This window comes from Papaver somniferum, chromosome 9 (assembly GCF_003573695.1).
Source record: "Papaver somniferum cultivar HN1 chromosome 9, ASM357369v1, whole genome shotgun sequence".
NCBI lineage: Eukaryota > Viridiplantae > Streptophyta > Magnoliopsida > Ranunculales > Papaveraceae > Papaver > Papaver somniferum.
Window position 1 is genome coordinate 11,174,514 of NC_039366.1, and position 22,060 is coordinate 11,196,573.

The 22,060-nt window shown below is 36.4% G+C and overlaps 2 protein-coding genes across 2 annotated transcripts; one reads left to right on the plus strand and one right to left on the minus strand.

Annotated features, from left to right (window-relative positions):
- Window positions 1–3,762: 3,762 nt before the first annotated feature.
- On the minus strand, window positions 3,763–4,480 carry LOC113314177. The gene is made up of 2 exons (XM_026562943.1): window positions 4,162–4,480; window positions 3,763–3,909 (listed from the first exon to the last, which is right to left on the minus strand). The coding sequence occupies exons 1-2, from the start codon at window positions 4,417–4,419 to the stop codon at window positions 3,763–3,765; spliced, it is 405 nt and encodes a 134-aa protein (XP_026418728.1). The 5' UTR covers window positions 4,420–4,480.
- An 8,318-nt stretch (window positions 4,481–12,798) lies between these two features.
- LOC113311361 (F-box protein At5g07610-like) lies at window positions 12,799–13,665 on the plus strand. The gene has a single exon (XM_026560201.1). It carries the CDS (start codon window positions 12,799–12,801, stop codon window positions 13,663–13,665), a length of 867 nt encoding a protein of 288 aa, XP_026415986.1.
- Window positions 13,666–22,060: the final 8,395 nt, after the last annotated feature.

The following is a 22,060-nucleotide window of genomic DNA, read 5'->3' on the forward strand; positions in this document are numbered from 1 at the left end:
AACCCTTGTCAGTGCCCATCACAAAGTCAGCAGTCCAACAACTACCCCTTTCATTACCAATTCAAGCCAACAGAACCCATGGGAATTAAATCAACACCAAGCTGTTTTCTTAACTAAGTTCACTGCCAAAACTTGCCCTGAATCACCACATATTTCTCTGCCCCCATCAATCTCATAAAATTGCTTTAGACTCATATGAACCCAGCCATCAGAAACTCATGGAAAATACCTCCACAAGAAATTTTCAGCAACATCCCTTGTGCACAGGCTCAACTAACAGAAACTGAGCTTGAAGAGGTGAAGAAAAAGTCATTTAGGCCTTTTATCGAACACCTGATATGCCATTCTCATCTTGCTGTAACATTGAACTTTCTATAGCTTCTAACTCACCCAAACACCTGCAAATTCAATTCACAACAAACCCATAGTTCAGAAACCATTCAACAATAATAAATCTCCAAATCCAATCCCAATTATCAACCAACAACACCATTATCTTCTCTGAGTCAATTGGTCTTCAAAGTCCATCAACTGCTCAACATTTCGTACTCATTCCAGCCTGCAAGTCGAGCTATAAAAGCTTTTGATGGACCCTGGAAAATACCCATCGTAGACTCCTAAAAATCAAACACGGAAGCAGCACATTTCCACCTGAATTTCAGCTCAATCTCTTCCCCTTTTCTGGTTCCGAACGCCAGCAAATTCACCATATCCATCTCTTTCTCATTCGTTCCAACCCATTACCATTCATGCTAGCAAATACCCAATTGAAAGCTTACCATGACCACCAACGATTACCTCTGGATTTTCTTGATTTCGATTTAAGAACCCTAACAGCAATCACCAATTCTATCAATCAAATTGAAACAATAATAGAAATCTTAATTAAACCCAATCACCAGATTTTTCTCCTTAATTCATCACTCAATCAATTTTCCCCTTTTAGCACTCCCAATCTTCTAAATTCATTCATGGAGAACCTATACGGGCAGCGGCACCAGAAAAAAGGCAGGTTGTTATTCTTTTCTTTTTTTGTTTACCGGTGATAATGATGGTGAACCTGCGACTAGTATAACAGGGTTTTCAAGGGTAAATATGTAAATCGCGGCATATTCTTTTGACCGAGTCAGCGAAAAAGACCAAGTGTGTGGGTCCTAACGGAAAAACTAACGGTTGTGGCATTTAATTAATATTGAAAAAAACGGTGGCAGTTTCTTAAACATGAAATTGAAAGTGTGGCACTTTCTAAAAATTCCCTTTCTTTTATATATATGTAAAGAGAAACCCTAGGTTCCTAGTTGGGCCGCACATCTGTGGGTTGTAAGCCCTACAACACGAAGGGGATGTATGTATGTACCATAACTGAACAGACAGTTCATGGATAGATGAAAAAAATTTGTCTTAGCAAGAACAGGAAGAAAATTTGAGAGAAGAGAAACAGAGCTAAAAAGAAAATTATAAAATTGGTCAATTAACCCAACAACGACAATTCCTAAGTGAAAAAGACATGTAAAATTTGATAATGTTTAAATGGAGGAAAATTAGAAAATAGTCAGGATGTAAACAGTTTCATCCCACCCACTTTCAAATACTTTTTTTTATTTTTAATTTACATCAGGATGCATCCAGTTTCATCCTCACTCTTTTTTAAGTTTAAACCAGGATGAATCCAGTTTCTTTCTTGCTATTTTTTTGGTGTCCATTTCACCCAAAGTGATGTTTACTCGTCCATTAGAACCATGTTTTAAAAATATTGGGACAAAAGACCCATTTTCCGAAAGAAAATTTAATAGCGCAAAGTAATAGAAGCTTATAAGCTTAACGAAGTAATTAACATATGGATTAAGAGATAAATTTGTCATATTTATGAGATCGACGTTATTAGTTGCCACATACTTGGTCCACACCATTTGATAAAGTGAAATGGGTGCCACTTTGGTCGTTAAAACTGATTTCCAAAAATTATTGACACTAGTGAAAACGATCACTTCAAAACATGATACCATAGCTCTGTTTCGTAATGCAAATTCATTTCAATCTCATACACAAAACATAGTCTTGATGAGTGAAAATACTGAAAACAAACACATTTTAATGGTATACTATCATTGGATTTTAATTTTCTATGGTTTTAACGTTTATTGGTGTTCTTGTTTATTTCTTAGCTAGGAAGTAGGAAGGGATAATTAGTGTTCGATATTCAGGTTTTGACCAACACTAGGCTTTGGTCTAACATTTGTCCAACGTTAGGACTTGGTATCTGGACTGGATGTTGACCTGCGTTGACCAGGTTAAGTCCTAAATTATGTTTATTAATTATCAATGAATTTTGTATAAATATAATTATTTAGCGAGATTACAATTATACCCTTCATTCTACTAATATCTTACACAACAACCATTGAACACTAACCCTAATTCTTTCACCTTCTCCTCTTTCTCCTAATCCTTGTCGCCAACTCTCGATTCAATCTTTTACAAATTCAATTCATCAAAATTAACAAATCCAAATTCACAGAAAACCTGTTGAAAAGCTTGAAAAAATCCACCTCAAGTCTTTTGGATCATCTTCCATCAGTCATAGCCATCAACAGAATCAGTGACAGCAGATTCATCTTCTTCATCTCATGACCACAGACGCAGCTAAAAAAATCATCTTGTTTGTCTTAATTTCTCAATCAGATTGAACCACAAAAAAATCCTAAGTTCATCTCAAATGGCAACACAAATTCGAACCCATTATTTAAAACAAAGAATCATCAGAACCCACTTCTTGTTTTTCAATTGCAGCTGCAAATCGAAACCCTAATTTCATTTACCTATTCAATCACCACCATCACAACACAGAAAACTTGATTCAAAGTGAACCCATGTCTTGATTCATCCTCTGCAGCGACTTTATCTCAGATTCGTTTAGAAAGGGAAAGTGAAGCTTAATCAATCAACACGAGATCAACCCACAAGCCATTAAAGAAAGTTATACTTGATCTGATCAATCTGACTCTATAAGGAAATAATCAAGACGAGATCAACCCCACAAGCCCTTACGATATTATACTCGAAGTTGAATCTAATTTCTTCTGGAACTTTTAACTTGAGGAATCTAATAATGAACCATTCAAATTGTGATACGAAAGATCTAGTGATTTCAGAGAATGAATACGAGGAGTTGATTTTTTCGAGTTAACAGAGAAAACACGGTGAAGAAAGAGGTGGCTGAGTTTTAGGGTTTCTCTTTGGGGAAGAATACTTACCAAACACAGTGAACCATTCACCAAACCAAACTGAGTGGAATAATTCTTACTCAACATAACCCTTAATTGCTTTGACAACAACAAAACGTCTTCTAACACTTTCGCCTCATCAGAATTTGCTTCCTTAGCTGTTACACAATTATTCTTTGAAGGGATACACGCAACATGATACCTAAGCTATCTGAGGCGTTGACAATTATGATTGGCAGCATCTTCTTTAGTAGGAAACAGACGAACAACATTCTTAAAGTTTTCTTTCTCTTGGACTGAAAGGGTCGTGTAGCTCCTAGTGACAAACAGTTTCCAATCTTCAAGAGCGGAGTTGCCGTCACTTAATCTCGACAACGCTTCTCTATATTCAGACACCTCAACCCCAGACTGTCGGAAAACTTGTTCAAGGCGAACACATTGTTTAAACACAAAATAAGAGAGAGTACCTATCAGTTGTAATTCTCCTCCACCTTCAGCATATAATGGTGTATAAAAAACAAATGGAAGTTGTCTCATATCACCGACGAGCACAACAGAAATATTTCCAAAAGGTTCGTTTGTTGAAAAAATGTCTCTTACTCGAAAGATCGATGTTTGCAAGCATTTTTATGTCGATCATGTTGTATTCGTCAATAATGATCAGCTTGGTTCCTTTAAAATCAACCTGAAACAACAATAAGTAGTAATATAAATAGTAATGTGTCAAAACAATAAATAGTAATATAAAAAGGTGAAACCATGACTGAAACTACAACATGGGTGCAAGTCATGAATTTAAAATTAGTTTACTACTGTTAGATGAAGGATTTCCTAGTGTGACTCCTCAAATCTACCTAATTCAATAAATTTATGTATTAACACAAAATTTGCATGGTGTTCAGCAATACCTACTGTAGTATCTAGACAAAGAATTTACCTGCATACGTCTGCGCCGTTCTGCCTCCAGCTTCTTATACGAAAGGTTCTTATCCGCTGTTCTGCCACAAAATTCCCTTGTTGAGTGAACAATGACACTTATAAGAGTTGACTTTCCCGTGCTTTCCCCTCCACTGATAATCAACCGAATAGTAGATTCTGATCTCAAAGATTCCGGAACAAGATCAAGTGCGACTTGTTGATGTCTTGACAGAGCAATGAGAGAGGTACCCGAAGCAGAACCCTTGTCAGTGCCCATCACAAAGTCAGCAGTCCAACAACTACCCCTTTCATTACCAATTCAAGCCAACAGAACCCATGGGAATTAAATCAACACCAAGCTGTTTTCTTAACTAAGTTCACTGCCAAAACTTGCCCTGAATCACCACATATTTCTCTGCCCCCATCAATCTCATAAAATTGCTTTAGACTCATATGAACCCAGCCATCAGAAACTCATGGAAAATACCTCCACAAGAAATTTTCAGCAACATCCCTTGTGCACAGGCTCAACTAACAGAAACTGAGCTTGAAGAGGTGAAGAAAAAGTCATTTAGGCCTTTTATCGAACACCTGATATGCCATTCTCATCTTGCTGTAACATTGAACTTTCTATAGCTTCTAACTCACCCAAACACCTGCAAATTCAATTCACAACAAACCCATAGTTCAGAAACCATTCAACAATAATACCCATTACCAATCATGCTAGCAAATACCCAATTGAAAGCTTACCATGACCACCAACGATTACCTCTGGATTTTCTTGCTTTCGATTTAAGAACCCTAACATCAATCACCAATTCTATCAATCAAATTGAAACAATAATAGAAATCTTAATTAAACCCAATCACCAGATTTTTCTCCTTAATTCATCACTCAATCAATTTTCCCCTCTTAGCACTCCCAATCTTCTAAATTCATTCATGGAGAACCTATACGGGCAGCGGCACCAGAAGAAAGGCAGGTTGTTATTCTTTTCTTTTTTTGTTTACCGTTGATAATGATGGTGAACCTGCGACTAGTATAACAGGGTTTCCAAGGGTAAATATGTAAATCGCGGTAGATTCTTTTGACCGAGTCAGCGAAAAAGACCAAGTGTGTGGGTCCTGACGGAAAAACTAACGGTTGTGGCATTTAATTAATATTGAAAAAAACGATGGCAGTTTCTTAAACATTTGGCACTTTCTTAAAATTCCCTTTCTTTTATATATATGTAAAAGGGAAACCCTAGGTTCCTAGTTGGGCCGCACATCCGTGGGCTGTAAGCCCTACAACACGGAGGGGATGTATGTACGTACCATGACTGAACAGACAGTTCATGGATAGATGAAAAAAATTTAGCTTAGCAAGAACAGGAAGAAAATTTGAGAGAAGAGAAACAGAGCAAAAAAGAAAATTATAAAATTGGTCAATTAACCCAACAACGACAATTCCTAAGTGAAAAAGACATGTAAAATTTGATACTGTTTGAATGGAGGAAAATTAGAAAATAGCTAGGATGTAAACAGTTTCATCCTACCCACTTTCAAATACTTTTTCTTATTTTTAATTTACATCAGGATGCATCCAGTTTCATCCTCACTCTTTTTTAAGTTTAATCCAGGATGAATCCAGTTTCTTTTTTACTATTTTTTTTGGTGTCCATTTCACCCAAAGTGATGTTTACTCGTCCATTAGAACCATGTTTTAAAAATATTGGGACAAAAGACCCATTTTCCGAAATAAAATTTAATAGCGAAAAGTAATAGAAGCTTATAAACTTAATGAAGTAATTAACATATGGATTAAGAGATAAATTTGTCATATTTATGAGATCGACGTTATTAGTTGCCACATACTTGGTCCACATCGTTTGATAAAGTGAAATGGGTGCCACTTTGGTCGTTAAAACTGATTTCCAAAAATTATTGACACTAGTGAAAACGCCCACTTCAAAACATGATACCATAGCTCTGTTTCGTAATGCAAATTCATTTCAATCTCATACACAAAACATAGGCTTGATGAATGAAAATACTGAAAACAAACACACATGATTTTAATGGTATACTATCATGGGATTTTAATTTTCTATGGTTTTAACGTTTATTGTTGTTCTTGTTTATTTTCTTAGCTAGGAAGTAGGAAGGGATAATTGGTGTTCGATACTCAGGTTTTGACCAATACTAGGCTCTGGTCTAATATTTGTCCAACGTTAGGGCTTGGTACCTGGACTGGATGTTGACCTGCGTTGACCAAGTTAAGTCCTAAATTATGTTTATTAATTATTAATGAATTTTGTATAAATATAATTATTTAGCGAGATTACAATTATACCCTTCATTCTACTAATATTTTACACAACAACCATTGAACACTAACCCTAATTCTTTAACCTTCTCCTCTTTCTCCTAATCCTTGCCGCCGACTCTCGATTCAATCTTTTACAAATTCAATTCATCAAAATTAACAAATCCAAATTCACAAAAAACCTGTTGAAAAGCTTGAAAAAAATCCACCTCAAGTCTTTTGGATCATCTTCCATCAGTCATAGCCATCAACAGAATCAGTGACAGCGGATTCATCTTCTTCATCTCATGACCACAGACGCAACTACAAAAAATCATCTTCTCTGTCTTAATTTCTCAATCAGTTTGAACCACAAAAAGATCCTAAGTTCATCTCAAATGGCAACACAAATTCGAACCCATTATTCAAAACAAAGATCATCAGAACCCATAATCACCTTCTTTTTTTTCAATTGCAGCTGCAAATCGAAACCCTAATTTCATTTACCTATTCAATCACCACCATCACAACACAGAAAACTTGATTCAAAGTGAACCCATGTCTTGATTCATCCTCTGCAGCGACTTTATCTCAGATTCGTTTAGAAAGGGAAAGTGAAGCTTAATCAATCAACACAAGATCAACCCACAAGCCATTAAAGAAAGTTATACTTGATCTGATCAATCTGACTCTATAAGGAAATAATCAAGACGAGATCAACCCCACAAGCCGTTACGATACTATACTCGAAGTTGAATCTAATTTCTTCTGGAACTTTTAACTTGAGGAATCTAATAATGAACCATTCAAATTGTTATACGAAACATCTGATGATTTTAGAGAATGAATACGAGGAGTTGATTTTTTCGGGTTAACAGAGAAAACACGGTGAAGAAAGAGGTGGCTGAGTTTAGGGTTTCTCTTTGGGTAAGAATACTTACCAAACACAGTGAAGCAATGATAGTCCTTCAATGATCTTAACCGACTAAATGTTTTTAGTCTTTTCTTTTTTCAACCGTTGGATGATAGACCCTCTTCAAGGCTAGATTTGTAAACTCGGTATATTTACCTTTTTTTATTTTACAAAATTAATTAAAGTTTGGTCATAGACAGTCAATGTGGGTCAACGTCCAGTCCAGGTACCAAATCCTAACACTGGACAAATGTTAGACCAAAGCCTAGTGTTGGTCCAAATCCGAGTACCCAAACACCAATTATCCCAACGGAAAATGGGTCATTTGTCCAAATAGTTTTAGATCACGGTTCAAATGGACGGGTAAAAAATAGTTTGGGTGAAATGGCAAAAAAAAATAGTGTTTCATCCTAGCTTAAATTTAAAAAATAGCAAGGATGAAACTGGATACATCCTGTTTAAATTAAAAATAAGAAAAAATATTTGAAAATAGGCACGATGAAATTGGTTACATCCTGCCTATTTTTACATTTTTGGCCATTTAAACAGTATCAAAATCTAACTGTCCATTTCACCCAGGAATTGTTGATTTTGGTCTTTTTAACCAATTTTGTGTTATCCCAAGTAGGAACCGTTGAAATACCTACAATGTGTTCCGGGTAACTAAAAAAATGATCCGGTTAAGATATTGGTGGAAACTAATCAAAAGTGAAACATCGTTGTTTCTAATTTAAGGCTTCTAATCAAAGGACAGTTGAGTAGGTTTCTTTTGTTTTTCTTCTCGGTCAAAGTAAGCTGACTAGTCTTATAAATGTACAGCGTACTGTTAATTTCCAATCGATATTTTATTTGTTCTGCTATTTTTTCTTTATGCAAATAGGAGTGATTAGACTGTAAACAAGGTGACGTGCTTTTTATTTTCGACTAGGCAGGAATAAAAATAGTATCCAAATACAAACGGATGGTTGCTATTTGAGGAGGTGAAAATGTAAAAGAACTCAACATATTGTCATTGCAAAATGCTGTAAAGTTATACGAATTCCGACAGTTGAAGATCGACTTTGACAACTCAATCGATTAGGTAGGATAACTAAAGGCTACGGCCCAGGACTGAGAAAGCAATTTATTTTTGTAAACAAATTCAGAGAATACATGAGAAACAAATAATTCTCTTGGTGAATAAGCATCTGGTGGAGACCATCATGCTCATTTATGTGATGGCTCGCTCCAACTTCAGCGAAAATGGTTGTTTAGCTTGTCTGGGGTTTTCGACCTATTGTTTACAGTTCTTTAGGAGTATGTGCTAGTTTTTGGAACCAAGTCAAGCAGAAGAATGTTTACACTCATAGCTAGCATGGTTGCTGATAGCATATATTATGTGACCAAGCGGTGAAATTCATCTGATGGGTTACAATTTACAAGACTAAATTTTCTAGGGTTTGCCACAACTGCCAAGCCTTTTTCCTACTTTGATACCATCACTATGCGAGTCTTATACAAGATTACGTTAAATATGTTTTTCTTAATTTCCTTTATGTCTTCTGCTAAATGTCTATCCATCACATGAAATTCATCTGAACGTCATAGGCTTTTATCTTAGACCCGAAATCTTTTTAGAAGTTCCTCACAAGACTACCCTTGATGTTTGACCAGTAATAAAACATTAAAACCAGTGGCTGTGCCGGAACTAAGAACTCTGGACTTGATTTTTCGTTTACCCGGGATTAAGGCTTTAGCTTTAATATTAAAGCCCAACTAAACTTGGTGATTATGTGGGCTATTGAGGGATTGGAGCCAGGAAAGTCGGGCCGTTCCGCTGCGCCCCGGCTAGAATGTGGTCGGGCCGCATACTTCCCTTTCTTTTTCTATCACGTATATAAATTTAAACCCTGCTTCCTCTAAATCCCAGCAAAATATTCCCCTTTTGAGAAAAAAATAAGAAGTTAATTAAAAAAAAATTAGTTAAATACTTTTGTAATAGAAGTATTTTTCACTTTAATTGTTACTTTATATACGTGTCAAAAAAAGAAAAGGGACCACATATTTAGAGTATGCGGCCCGACCACATCGTAACCGCCCCGGTTCCGCTACGGGTAAAACAGTTCGAGGTCGAAAAGGGGAGTTCATAAAAATTGTGCAGCTTTCCCAAGAGGAGCAAAACTATGTGACTTGCCAACCATAGTTCTCTGTAGGGCTTATAAGAGGTAACAGCAATAACACATGCATATTTGAGCGATCATACAACTTCAATTCAGCACATAATGAAGGATAATTTACAAGTGCTTCATATATAAATTTATCATCCCAGTTATAAATGTTTCTCAATTCTTTATATCGACGGATCTATCATCACTTGCGGTAACTAAAATATGTATCAACATTTTGAATATTGATCTAATTAAGATGCTGGTGGAAACTGATCAAGCATTTGATGTTGTGTCTTAGATGACAGTGTCTCTATATCCAGTGGCGGATGAGGTGCTACTATTACGTTGGGCTTTGTTGTCAAATTCCCAAGGGTATGTGTCTTAAAAATCAGGGTAGAAAATGGTGGCGGATTGTTTTGAATTTTAAATACAATAATTTTCTAGCAAAGACGATGTGTCTGCTTATTATCATATTAATCTATGCAAAAATAAGCATGAGTACTAGTCTCTTAAGTCTTATTAATAGAATTTGTTTCTCCTTTTTGACTGTATGATAAATATTTTTTTTTCAAAATTAGTCGTAAAAACCCAAGGTGACCAAACTTGTGGTACAAAAACCCCACTCAAATGTTGGGATCCATTAAAACTCCATCTTAAATAAAATTGATACAAAAATCCCAAATTTATAAATATTGATACAAAAACCTCAAATTTCAAAATTGGTTTCACGAAACCGAATTTTGGTTTCATCAATCGCGAGTTACTTTTGTTTTGTTGGGGTTTTTGTGTTACTTTTGTTTTGATGGATTTTTTGTGGATGAATAGTGACACCTTTGGGGTTATAACTCGCGGACCGTCTCTTGTAAAATGTGAGCAACACCAAACCCCTCTAAAGCCCAAACTTCCATTTCTCCTATCCGTTGGCCCCGTTTTCTTGTGATTAATCTCATGTAAATAGAGAGAATAGACGGTGAACCATAAAAGGACATATTTCCGAATACAAATAAAGATGGAATCTAGGCAAGAATAATAACAGAAGGTCTAAAAGTAGAATAATATCCAAATGCAAACGGATGGTTGCTATAAAAGGAAGTGAAACTAATAAAAGAACTCAGTACATTGCACATTATCTTTATCTAAGGAACTGCTGTAAAGTTATACAAATTCCGACAATTGAAGATATCAACGACGTCGACATCTCAATCGATTAGGTAGAATAATTAAAGGCTAAGAGAGAAAGCAAATAAGTACTTGTTACCAATCGAAGCTAAAACCTAACCATTCATTCTTCCTGTCACTCATTTTTATATGTCCCTACACGGCACATATGTCTTTCCTTATGTACAGGAGTGAAATCCTAATCTTCAACATCAACCAAAAAAAAAAATACTAATCTTCAACACTAATCACTAATACATGACTTAAAACAACACGAACGAACCATTAATATGGAGAAATTTGGTAAGGAAAAAACTAAGATTAAGTTATCGAAAAAGAGGAAGAAGTAAGAATTTTGCTGAATATTATCGTCATGCCATGCGATTGAGCCAAAAGACAGATATACTATAGCATACTTGGTTTCGGAAATTTGCTCCCGTGGAATTCCTTGATCACTGCAATTGATTACTTCGGACCTTCGGTTATCTCTATCCAACTAAACATATATTCTCTCCGTCCCACCATTAAGTGACCTATTTGATTTTAGATTTTGTCCCACTAATAAGTGACATATATCATTAAATAAAGGGATATTTATAAAATTATCCTTTTAGTTAATTATAAAAAATATAAGAAATATGCATAATTTGATAGACATGTTTATATTCGTTACGTAGGTGTTTTAAAATGCTTTTCAATAGTATGAAGCTTGCGAACATCCGTGGAGTAGTTTGAGAGATAAATCATTTCTAAATTTCATTAGTTATTATCCATAAAGGTATAATTGTAAAAAAATGCTTAAAAATACTATTTTCCTTGCTTGCCTTAAAAATTGTGCAAACTTAAACTTAAACTAAGTCACTTAATAGTGAGACGGAGAGAGTAGATAAGTATTTTCGATTGCGTATATGGGTTGTTCGCTTCCTGAATTTTTACTTATAATAATAAGTTGCCGGAGTAACTGGTTTAGTAATCAAGAGACACGTCTTAGTTTTAGATTTAGAATGAATATAGGCCTTTTTATGTTTCTTTAACTTTGATGACTCCACCTATTATCGACTGGTGCGGAGTGTCAAGGTCATCGTCTTATTATGTTTTTGCTGGAGAGCTTCCTGAACAATTAGGTTGCTGATGTTATTACCAAGTCTATCCGGGAGTCTGCTATTGCACTACAGTTTTATAATAATTCTGCACCTGTCAGTGCCATTCGTAGTACCAAAACAATATTACTTGATTGACGCTTGCATGTAGATGCTCACTTTACTGGAAGAGAATCCTATTACTTAGGCTTCAAGCATCTAAACTCTATAAATATAATCACAGGGCTTTGTATTCTATACACATAATAACAATAATGATAATCATAGGCCTTTGTATTCTTTTTCATAGGTTAGGAATCGTTATTCAGAAAGGTGTTGGTGTCCAACTTGTTGTTAGGCTACCCACCATTTCTTGTAATATTGATTTTGATTAATAAATGCCTTAGTGGCTCCCTTTTATAATAATAATAATAATAACGAGCCCTAGCTCAGCTGGTCAACCCCGTTCTTCAAAAAGGTGATGCGTTTCAGGAGGTCCCAGGTTCGAGTCTTCGATGGCGTAACATTGCAGGAATTAACGTGGAAGGTGTTGTTAGCTTGTCCCCCTGTGCCACAATCTCGCACCCCAGTCCGCCGTTTCGGCTCCCCTTGACAAGGTTACGCATGAGGCCCGCTGGTAGGCTAGCACATCAACCTGTTCAATTAATGTAGAATTATGTCGTTGGAGGCTATCTTGTTAGGCTAGGCTTCCAACTAGTTTCATGTAATCATCGTTCTCCCATTAATGGAATTTTTTTTAATAATAATAATAAACCAAAAATTATAATAATAATAATAATAAAAGAACTTCTGCCATTGACTTGACTTGGTTTGACGCGTCTTTACTTGCCTAGATTCATTACTTGCTTCTTTTTTAAGCTTTTGCAGTCTCGGTACGTAGTACGTACTGACAAAATTTGTGGATTCGTAAAATTTTGATACGGAAAACTAGGGTTTATGAAGAATGAAATAACGGGTTCATCTTTCTCCTCGTCGTGAACCAGATCACAAGTTAATATAAGGTAATCGTTACTCAAACTGAACTAGTTATAATTTGTTAATCTTCCAGATGACATCTCTTTCTGATTGCAAGAAATCATCATCATCAGCAGCATCTATTATTATTAGCAATGTTGATTTGTTAACTCCGCTTCTACTGTGTTTACCAGTAAAATCTTTGCTGGTATTTAAATCCGTATCGAAACAATGGTTTTCCATTATTTCCGATCCGTTTTTCAGCAAAATATACAATCTTCGAAACTCACTTTCAATTCAAGGACTATACACACAAATTTGGCAGGGTGGTGCCATCAAAAATCTCGAATACATTCCCCTTGATGGATCATCATCCTCCGCCCCTTTAAAAACCATAAGAATTATTAACGATCCACCAGGTATAAGAATCGTGCAATCTTGCAATGGTCTCATGTGTTACAAGAGTGGTTGCTATGACAATATACCCCGCAAAGTATATCCTACATATTACGTTTGTAATCCATCAACGAGACAATATCGCCCAATTGTTTGTGAGTTTCAAAAATATAAGAAAGGTTTTAAAGATCTTATAAGTGTCAGTATAGCTTACGACCCACTCAAATCAACTCATTATAAAGTTGTTTGCATCTGGTTGGTTTCACGGTTTAAGGATTTTTTCCATTATCAAGTTGAGATATACTCATCTGAAACAGCTTCTTGGAAGCTATCTGGAGAGGTTTTTTCCAAACCTGGTCGTTATTACTTGGGTAGCGGTGTGTTTTGGAATGGTTCATTGCATTGGGCTGCAACATTTGAAGTAGATAGGTTTTTTTACTTTGATGTTGATCAAGAATTAAGAATGGAAATGCAAATGCCACTCTATGACCAAGAGCTTAGAATGGAGATTAAGTACTTTGGGGAATGCAAGGGTCACCTATGTCTTATAGTTACTCAAAAATAAGCACCTACTAGTTTTAAAATCTTGGAAATGAAGAATGACTACACAGGGTGGAGCATAAGATACATTGTTAATCTCCAAGAATCGGTACCACTTTGGTTCCAGTTTGATGTATTGCTTGTCAATGAAGTAGCAGGAGAGTCGCCGAACTTGGTATTGTGGGTGGAAGATAAAGTTATTTCTTATGTTCTACAAGAGATGACCTTTAAGGAACTTCAACAACTTGCACCAAGTGATCGGAGAGAAGTTGCTTTTCAGTACATCGAGACGCTAGCTTGTGTTTGATTGTATACTTCGTGGGATAGATGTGGTCCGCACATCGTGTTAGCTCTTTAAATTTGATACGTATTAAAGAATGCACGTTAGAATTCACATTGGAGGGCATTTATTTTTTTAATGCTGAATGATTATGTTCTTCACTCTTTGGATTTGTTAATGCTGAACTTCATGCGATGGATGCATTTTTAATTCGTAAAGATAACCCTAAAAATGGGGATTATAAAAATCTGTATCATGCATTTTTTTTAGCAGCACTATAATAGCAAATTCTATACTAGTTCTGTCTTCAGCTGTGGATGTTTCGGAATCCAAATTTGAGCAGTGGTGAATTGATCTTGTACATTTGGATTATTAATTGATCGAAGCTTTAGCCGCCAAAGTATTGTGCATTTTCAATATATGGCTCGAATAGAACAAAATTTAATACCATAGAAAAGAGACAAAATAGCATCGTAGCTCGAATAGCACAAATTTAATACCATAAAACAAGTCATGGGAGGAAGGTCAAAAGGGTTCGGTTTGGTCGTATCTGTATGCAAACTATAGAAGATTCAGAATGGGCTCAAGAAGGACCGAATGTAAAGTACTTGGATGGTAGGGGTGTGCAGTCGATTGACGGATGCGAATTTATCATTCGTTGATCAACGGATGATATAGGCCGAATACGGACTAACCGCAAAAAGATAAAAATCATAATTCTACAGAATATCCTAATCTAATCAATAATCGTCTAGCTCTATGTTCAAGATTGGGTTGAGTGAGGAACAACAATGGTATGTAGCTCCATCTCGTGCTTGATCCTCTTATGTTTTGCGTGTTTATATCTAGGAAGCCATATCTACTAGAAAATCACCTCATTGATCCAAAGATATCTACTCTGGTATAGTTTATCACTACAACTGGTTGTCTATGATATCTTTTATCACTACAACTAGTTGGTGTTAGTTTTCTATATAGTTTTTTCGAGCAGTAGGGACTTTATATCATGAGCTATGCATATTAATTCGAGACATAGAGATAGTAGTTGTCGTCTTTTTCTGACTTCTCTTTATGTACGTTTAGGGTGAATACGCAGAGTAACGTACATTAACTACGGTGCGGGTGAATCCGGCTATTTCAAAGTCCAACCACAATCAAAATTGCGGATTTGAAAATCCTACCCATGTCCGACCCATATATCTTGCGGACTAGATTTTACCCGTAATTTTGGTGACGGATACAGACGAAATCCGGAATTCCGAATTTTTTGCTCACCTATTGGAATATGGCTTCCCAATAGTAGCAGATGATGCTGAATAGGCAGAACCATTAGCAACATTAGAGGCACCGCAGATGGCCGTGATGAAACAATATACAAAAGTGCATATTGAAGGCGATTGTCTTAATGTTTTAATGCTGTGAACGGAAAAGTTGGAGCTATCAAATGGAAGCATGATAATTCTAGTATTAGGGATTGGTTAGTTTATATTTATTGGGTGATTGCTTATATACCCAAAGGAACAAACTGCGCAGCTGATTTATCACCTAAAGACGTAATTAACATGTCTATGAAAACTTGTTGGGTTTCTAATCCACCATTACGGTTGGACTCTGTTAGAACATCTCCAAAAGCTACGTAGAATTTTTTTTAAGACCCTCATTTTAGAGGATTGCATAAATAGTAAATATAGGATCCCATGACTAATAAACCGTCTCCAAGAGTATAGAGGTTTGACCCTTAGAAAACCTTATAAGTGATGAAACCTTAACAATTTAATTTAATTGTTTATTAATTAATTATTAAAAATAAAAAATATGACATGGAGGTCACTCCAAAGGTCAAGATAAGACGTTCTTCAAAACTTTCAAAATTAGTATTCCATCCCTCCAGTTCTATAGGACTTACTTTTGGAGATGGATTTAGTTCAAAAGAAGGTCTAAAATCCTATATGTCATTAAAAAAATAATCTTCCACCCTCTACTGGAGATGATCTTATTAAAGAAAAACTTGATGTACAACAAAGTTAAATGATGAATGAAATCTTTCTTTCGTTTTAAGAAAAAAAAAAGTAAAGTACCTGGATGCATGGGTTAGTTGCTATACTGCAAGGTCGAAAATAAGTTATACGGAAGGAGCCAAAAAATTTCTTAGGTACGGTTGGATTGTCACTAGTTTGAGACGAATCTTGTAGTTACTAGGTATTATGATCCACAAATAAAATGCTAGATATATCGATATTAAAAAAATTAGAATGAACAAAATCATTAACAAGAAATGACCATGACAGGGAAATGAGAGACAATAATCTTGAGAGAAAGCTATTATTTTTACTGATAAATTGTAATTTTTATCAAATGGGTTAAATATTTTCTCTTCAATGGGCCAAAATACATCTAAGGAGTTAAAATGCTTTATAATACTAATGGGCTAAAACATAACTTTCAACAAATTTTAATAAAACTAGGGGTGAGCATAAAAACCGGAACCGCGGATTTGACCCGTATCCGTCCGCAAAATTGCGGATTTCACCCAAACCGCAAGACGTATGGGCCGGACACGGATGGGATTCTCAAATCCGCACGTTTTAGCGGTTTGGGTGCGGTTGAATATTGAAAACCGCGGATTCAACCGCACCGCATCTGACTCTTCTCCATTAGATATAAGCCACTAAGCCCAGCTAATTGAATGTGATGGTCACTAAGCCCAGCTAATTGCAATAGCTTATTCAGGACCTGTTTTTGATGTCAAGTAAGCCCAACTAATTGTTTGCTTATTCAGGACCTTTCCAACAACTTACTTGCGAGTCAGAGAGAGTTGGGCCTCATGCCAAAGACATGCACAAATTTTTCTTTTTTTTTATCCCTAATCCGCGGTTAATCCGCAACCGGACCGCACAATCCGCGGATCCGCGGATGTAAAATCCGCGGGTGATTGGGCCGGTCACGGTTTGATTTTTCAAATCCGCAGTTTTGACGGTTTGGTTGCGGGTGACCCCTAATCCGCAACCGTCCGTCCGTTGCACACCCCTAAATAAAACGGTTTTTTGAGGACCATGGTTATTTTGGGGGATCATGATTTCATTTTGGGTAAAGACATTAGAAGTAAATCTAGATCACCCCTTATCTAGATATTTATATTAATACCTAAATTACCCTCTTGATTAAAATTGTTTTCATGGCTCTTCATCATAGCTCAAAAAAAGAAGATAAATTCTTTTATAGATAAAATTGAAAATTTTGATTTAGAAAGACGCAACAATTCGCTTTTCCATCATCATCAAAATCTATGGTTCCTTTCGTTAGATTTACAATTCCAACTGTAAGCATTCCTTGATCACTGAGAAAGAGGTTAGTGGTATTGATATCCATGATTTTCTTAGATGGGAAATATTTCATTTTTAGAAAATTTTAGTTTAAAACCTACAACCAACCACAATTTATAAATAGGATACCAATATTATTCAGGGGTAATACCATTCATATAGCACAAATAATATTAATAAATTTTGATCGTCAGATCGCTCAATTGATATCACCCTGCTAATAGTGGTATCCCTTTATAAATCATGCAACCAACTATCTTCCTTGTTTAATTTGCAAGTATGATTTTAAGTTTGAAGATTTTGAAATGAGTCAAACATATCAGGCCTTTTTGTATTTTATACCTAGATAATATCCTCATTAAATGATGTCATAAAATGATAGAATGTGGTGCTGACGGATCAAAAATGATCCAGCAGCAGGGAGGAAATTTTCTCCCGACGGTCACTTGTGTTTGACTACAAAATTCACTATTAAATGTGTTCCATACGGCAGGTGACTCGGGTCTAGTCTTTAAATTTGGTATGGATTAAGGATGAATGCGTTGTCATGTTAGGTCCCAAATTATGTTACAAGTATTGGATACCGAAGCACTCCTGCGTTCTTCCTTGTATGCCAACAAAAATGTTTTTGAAAGAAAATCAAAAAAAGACCGCGTGAATCAACCAAGATAAGATTATTATTAAATTTTTGAGATTGCGCATATCTAACTTTACAGGGCCTGTACACTTTCGACAACGTTGTTTGTTCTCTCAGCTCACTTCACAGTTGGTTCCTATAAGTTACACAAAAAGGATTCAAATTCTTCCTCAATTAGTATATTGCATTCTGCTTAGCTTAATAAAATATATCCTTTAAACAAAAGATCATACTAATTACAAAATTTTGCATCTTAATACAATCCCTCGTTTAATAAAGAAAATAGTTTGATCACTACAACGAGAGTAATCGTAGCATAGTTAAAATTATGTCCATCTATGCAATAGTTCTTTAGTATCCCCGACATCTTGTATATTTGTGACTTCTTATATCTTTATATAATGCATCACATTGTAAAGTTATCGAATTTTTTGGTCAAGTGTAACATAATTGATATATGCTAGACTGAGTACACATTTTTTTTTCATTTTCTCGCTAATTGAAATAAGGGGTCTTTTTTGATGTCATGTTTATTTATAAAGTTTTAAAAACACAAGCATTATATCTTGATGGTATATAATTTGTTATATGTCGTATGTTTAAGTATGAGGTCATAATATATTAACAAACCTAGAGCATCACACACTTTTCTATTGATCCTAGTAGCGAATTAAGCGCCTTTAGAAATAGATTGTTTCCTCATAGATGGTCTATATGAAAAACCACCATCCATAATCATGTCTTGTAACATTGATGATCGTCAAAAACAACAACCATTCGGTACCCACGGATTGATTTATCCTCTCAAACGTAAGTAGTATATATTAATACATACTACTTACTTTTGAGAGAATAAGTCACTTTACGAGTATCTTGTTATTCACTAATTTGTGTAATTATAGAACATCTATTTTTGACAATTGCTAATGATGAGTGCCAAATATTGTATATATTTATCCCTTTTTGTTGGTATTTTAACTCATCTTTTATGCATTAATTCTACATTTTATCCCATATTCTGTATTTTCATTGTTTTCAAGAATAAATATTTTTATTAATTAGTTTTGCATTTTTAGGTAGTAAATAAAGTTCGGATGAGTCGCGGAGCGAAAAGAGCAGAAAAGTAGTGAAAAGCCGGGAGAAATTACGCAAGGAAGCCGCGAAGAATGGTGCGCACAACCTCATTTTCTACACACAAAAGCGCCTCCGTTCTCAGCCATCAGATCAGTTCTCAGAAGCATCCGACGGTCGCTCCTGCATAGAGCATCAAAATCTGAAGTCTCTGCCAAGCACCACAGCGCTGAAATTCCAAGCCTTCAGATTAGATGGTAGTTGAATCCAACGGTCGCTCCCTTGCTGTTCATCAAAGTTTGATATCTCCGCCTTACACTACAACACCTAACTCCATCTGGCATCGTTGATTTTGTTGTATCATATAATCCAACGGTCGCTCATCGCTTACCTTCGCATCACCGTCTGATCTACCTACCATCTTCGCATCTCGCAGCTCAGAGTCACAGAACATCAAGATTGGATGAAGCCGCCTCACACCCTAGCGACCGAACCCATCCACCTAACCAAACACCCTTCTCTCCCAACCAGTCGAGCCACTTTCTTCTCCACCGTACCCCTCTGCAGAGCCACCTCCTGCAACTGCCGCACCACCATCATCACCACCAACTCCACTGCCACCACCACACCTCCACCATCATACACACTCGACCCATCACCTATACCACGTTCTAATCTCTATCAAACAACTAATTTCGCCCATTCTCTCACCACTGAACCCTAAGAGTGAGTTGGTGAAATTAGTTGATGATATAGATCAATTGGAGGTATGGGAAGCAAGAGAAGATGACAAGGAAGATTGGGTCGAAGCTATTGAGTGCTATCAGTGATTAGGTAAAACCTAATTTCAATTTTTGTAATTTGGGGAAGAACAAACCCTAATTTTGGGGGAATTAGGTAATTTAGGGAATTTGGGTCTGTGACTATAAATAGCCCTATCAGTTGTGTTAGAAAGCATGTTTGGAGTAGCCAACATCCAGAACTTCCAAGTTCTGTTAAAATGATAATTTTACAAGCTCAGTTTCATTTTATGCTCAGTGCTGCTAATTTTCATTGTTCCATGTTTTAAATCATTGTTTGTTAATGTTCCTGTTAATACTTGGTCTCATATCCTGTTAATGCTTGATGTTAAATGTTAAAATGTTCAGTTCACAGTTCAATTTCCATGTTCTGTTCATGTTGTTTTTTTTTGGTTCAATTAGCTGCTTAGTTTCATGTTCATGTTGTATTCCTGTTATGCTTATGTCCTGTCATGTTAGTATCCTGTTAAATGTATCTTGTTATGTGTTTGTTTAATTTCATGTTTTGATTCCCATTTCATTCCTGTTAATGTTTGTTACTTTGTTCTGTTAATGTTATTGCTCACTGTTAGTATCAATTCACTGTCATGTTTAAATTCACTGTCATTTGAAGGAATGCTAGACTAGATACATCTTAGAAGCTTTGTGCTGATTGTGCAATGGCAAGAAATCAGTGCTCATAGCAAGCTGATTTTCTTGCCATTCTTGTTGTATGCTTAGGTGGTAGTGTTGGTTGTGCATTGGGAGAAACTAGTGCTTATAGCAAGCTAGTTCTCTTCCATTCTTTTAGTATACCTCCTGTTTGCCTGTATTCTGCCTAGCCTTGCTTCATTTCAGCTTCACCACAACCCTGCCCTTGGCCTTAGGCCTTGGTTCATTCTTGTGTTGTTTTCTGTTGCTTTTGCATTGTTTTGTTGTTGCTGTTTAGTTTTAATTTGCTTTGTTCCTTATTTTTGCCCTGTGTTGCTTTTGCTTGCTACTTGTACATTCTGTCACTTGTGTTGCAGCTGCCCTGCCAAGCTGCTGCCACTTCTTCTCCTGCTGCAGCTCCATTCTGCTGCCACTTCTTCTGCTGTGCAGCACTTGTGCAGTCTTGCTACAGCTGCTGCTGCTGCTGCTGCTCTCTTGTGCTGCTGCCACTGCCAAGCTGCTGCTGCCTTGTCTGTTGCTGCCAAGCCTGCTGCCAGGTTGCTGCTGCCCTGCCACTCCTTCTCCTGCCAAGCCAAGTCCAGCTCCTGCAGCCAACTGAGTCCAAAGTCCAAGTGAACCCAAGTTCTAATTCACTAAGGCCCAATCCAATTCAACTGTGGGCTTAATCAAAAGCCTAAGTTTAAGGCCAAAGCCCATTTATTCTTCAAAGAATAACTGAGCCCAAGGCTCAGTTCAAATTCAAAGGCCCAAGACCTAAAGTATTTCATTGCTAAAAACCAAACCCATTAAGCCCAACACTTCCAAAGGGTATTCTAAGCCCAAAGCAAATCTAGGAACCCAATTAGCTAAAACACTTCCAAAACACACCCGATCTCTGTGGATCGACCCGTACTTGCACGAGCTACAACTGACGACCGTGCACTTGCGGTATTACTGTAGGCCCGCGTTTTCATCGCATCATTTATACACACCTTTCCGGACCTGCCAAGTTTTTGGCGCCGTTGCCGGGGATTGGTGCTGTGTTTTATCTGTGTTTTTCTTAGCTATTTTTGCATTTCATTTCATAGCATTTGCATCTGCATCTGCTTCATTTCATTTGCTGTTGGACCTGCTGATTATGAACCTGTTTTTCCTCTGCTGGGACGCCACCAAGGAAAAGAACCAAAACCCAACTGGGTTTTTGCAACAATATCAGAGCAGCTGGGCTGTGCTAAAAAGATAAGCCTAAACCCATTTCATTAAGAGAACCCAACCTGTGGGCTTCCAAATTTTTAATTGTGGGCTTGTAATAATTAACCCAATTTTTTTTGGGCTTTTTATTTTTCTATTTTGGGTTTGTAATAATTTATTTTTGGGCTTGTTGTTTAATTTGTGGGCTTGTATTTATTTTGTGTGGGCTTGTTTAAATTCTTCCATTGGACTTGTATTTTGGACTCTGGGTTTAAACCCAACTGAGCTTATAACTGATTGTGGACTTGCTTCCACTCGAGAGTGGACCTCGAAACCAAAAGTTTTAAAACAAACGTCGGGCCTTAACCAACTGGGCCAAATTAAACTTTCAAAATTAAAACTTGGATTTTCGTAGGCCGCAGCCTTCCTTCCACTTCATTAGAGGCTTGCACAGTGGGCTTGCTCCCATTTTAAAAACCAAATTTTAT

Excerpts from the sequence above, each read along its gene's own strand:
- LOC113314177 (XM_026562943.1), bottom strand. The coding sequence starts at position 4,419 with ATGGGCACTGACAAGGGTTCTGCTTCGGGTACCTCTCTCATTGCTCTG. Across the intron at positions 3,910-4,161 it reads AACGGCGCAGACGTATGCAG|GTTGATTTTAAAGGAACCAA; the intron begins GTAAATTCTTTG and ends TTGTTGTTTCAG.
- LOC113311361 (XM_026560201.1), top strand. The coding sequence starts at position 12,799 with ATGACATCTCTTTCTGATTGCAAGAAATCATCATCATCAGCAGCATCT.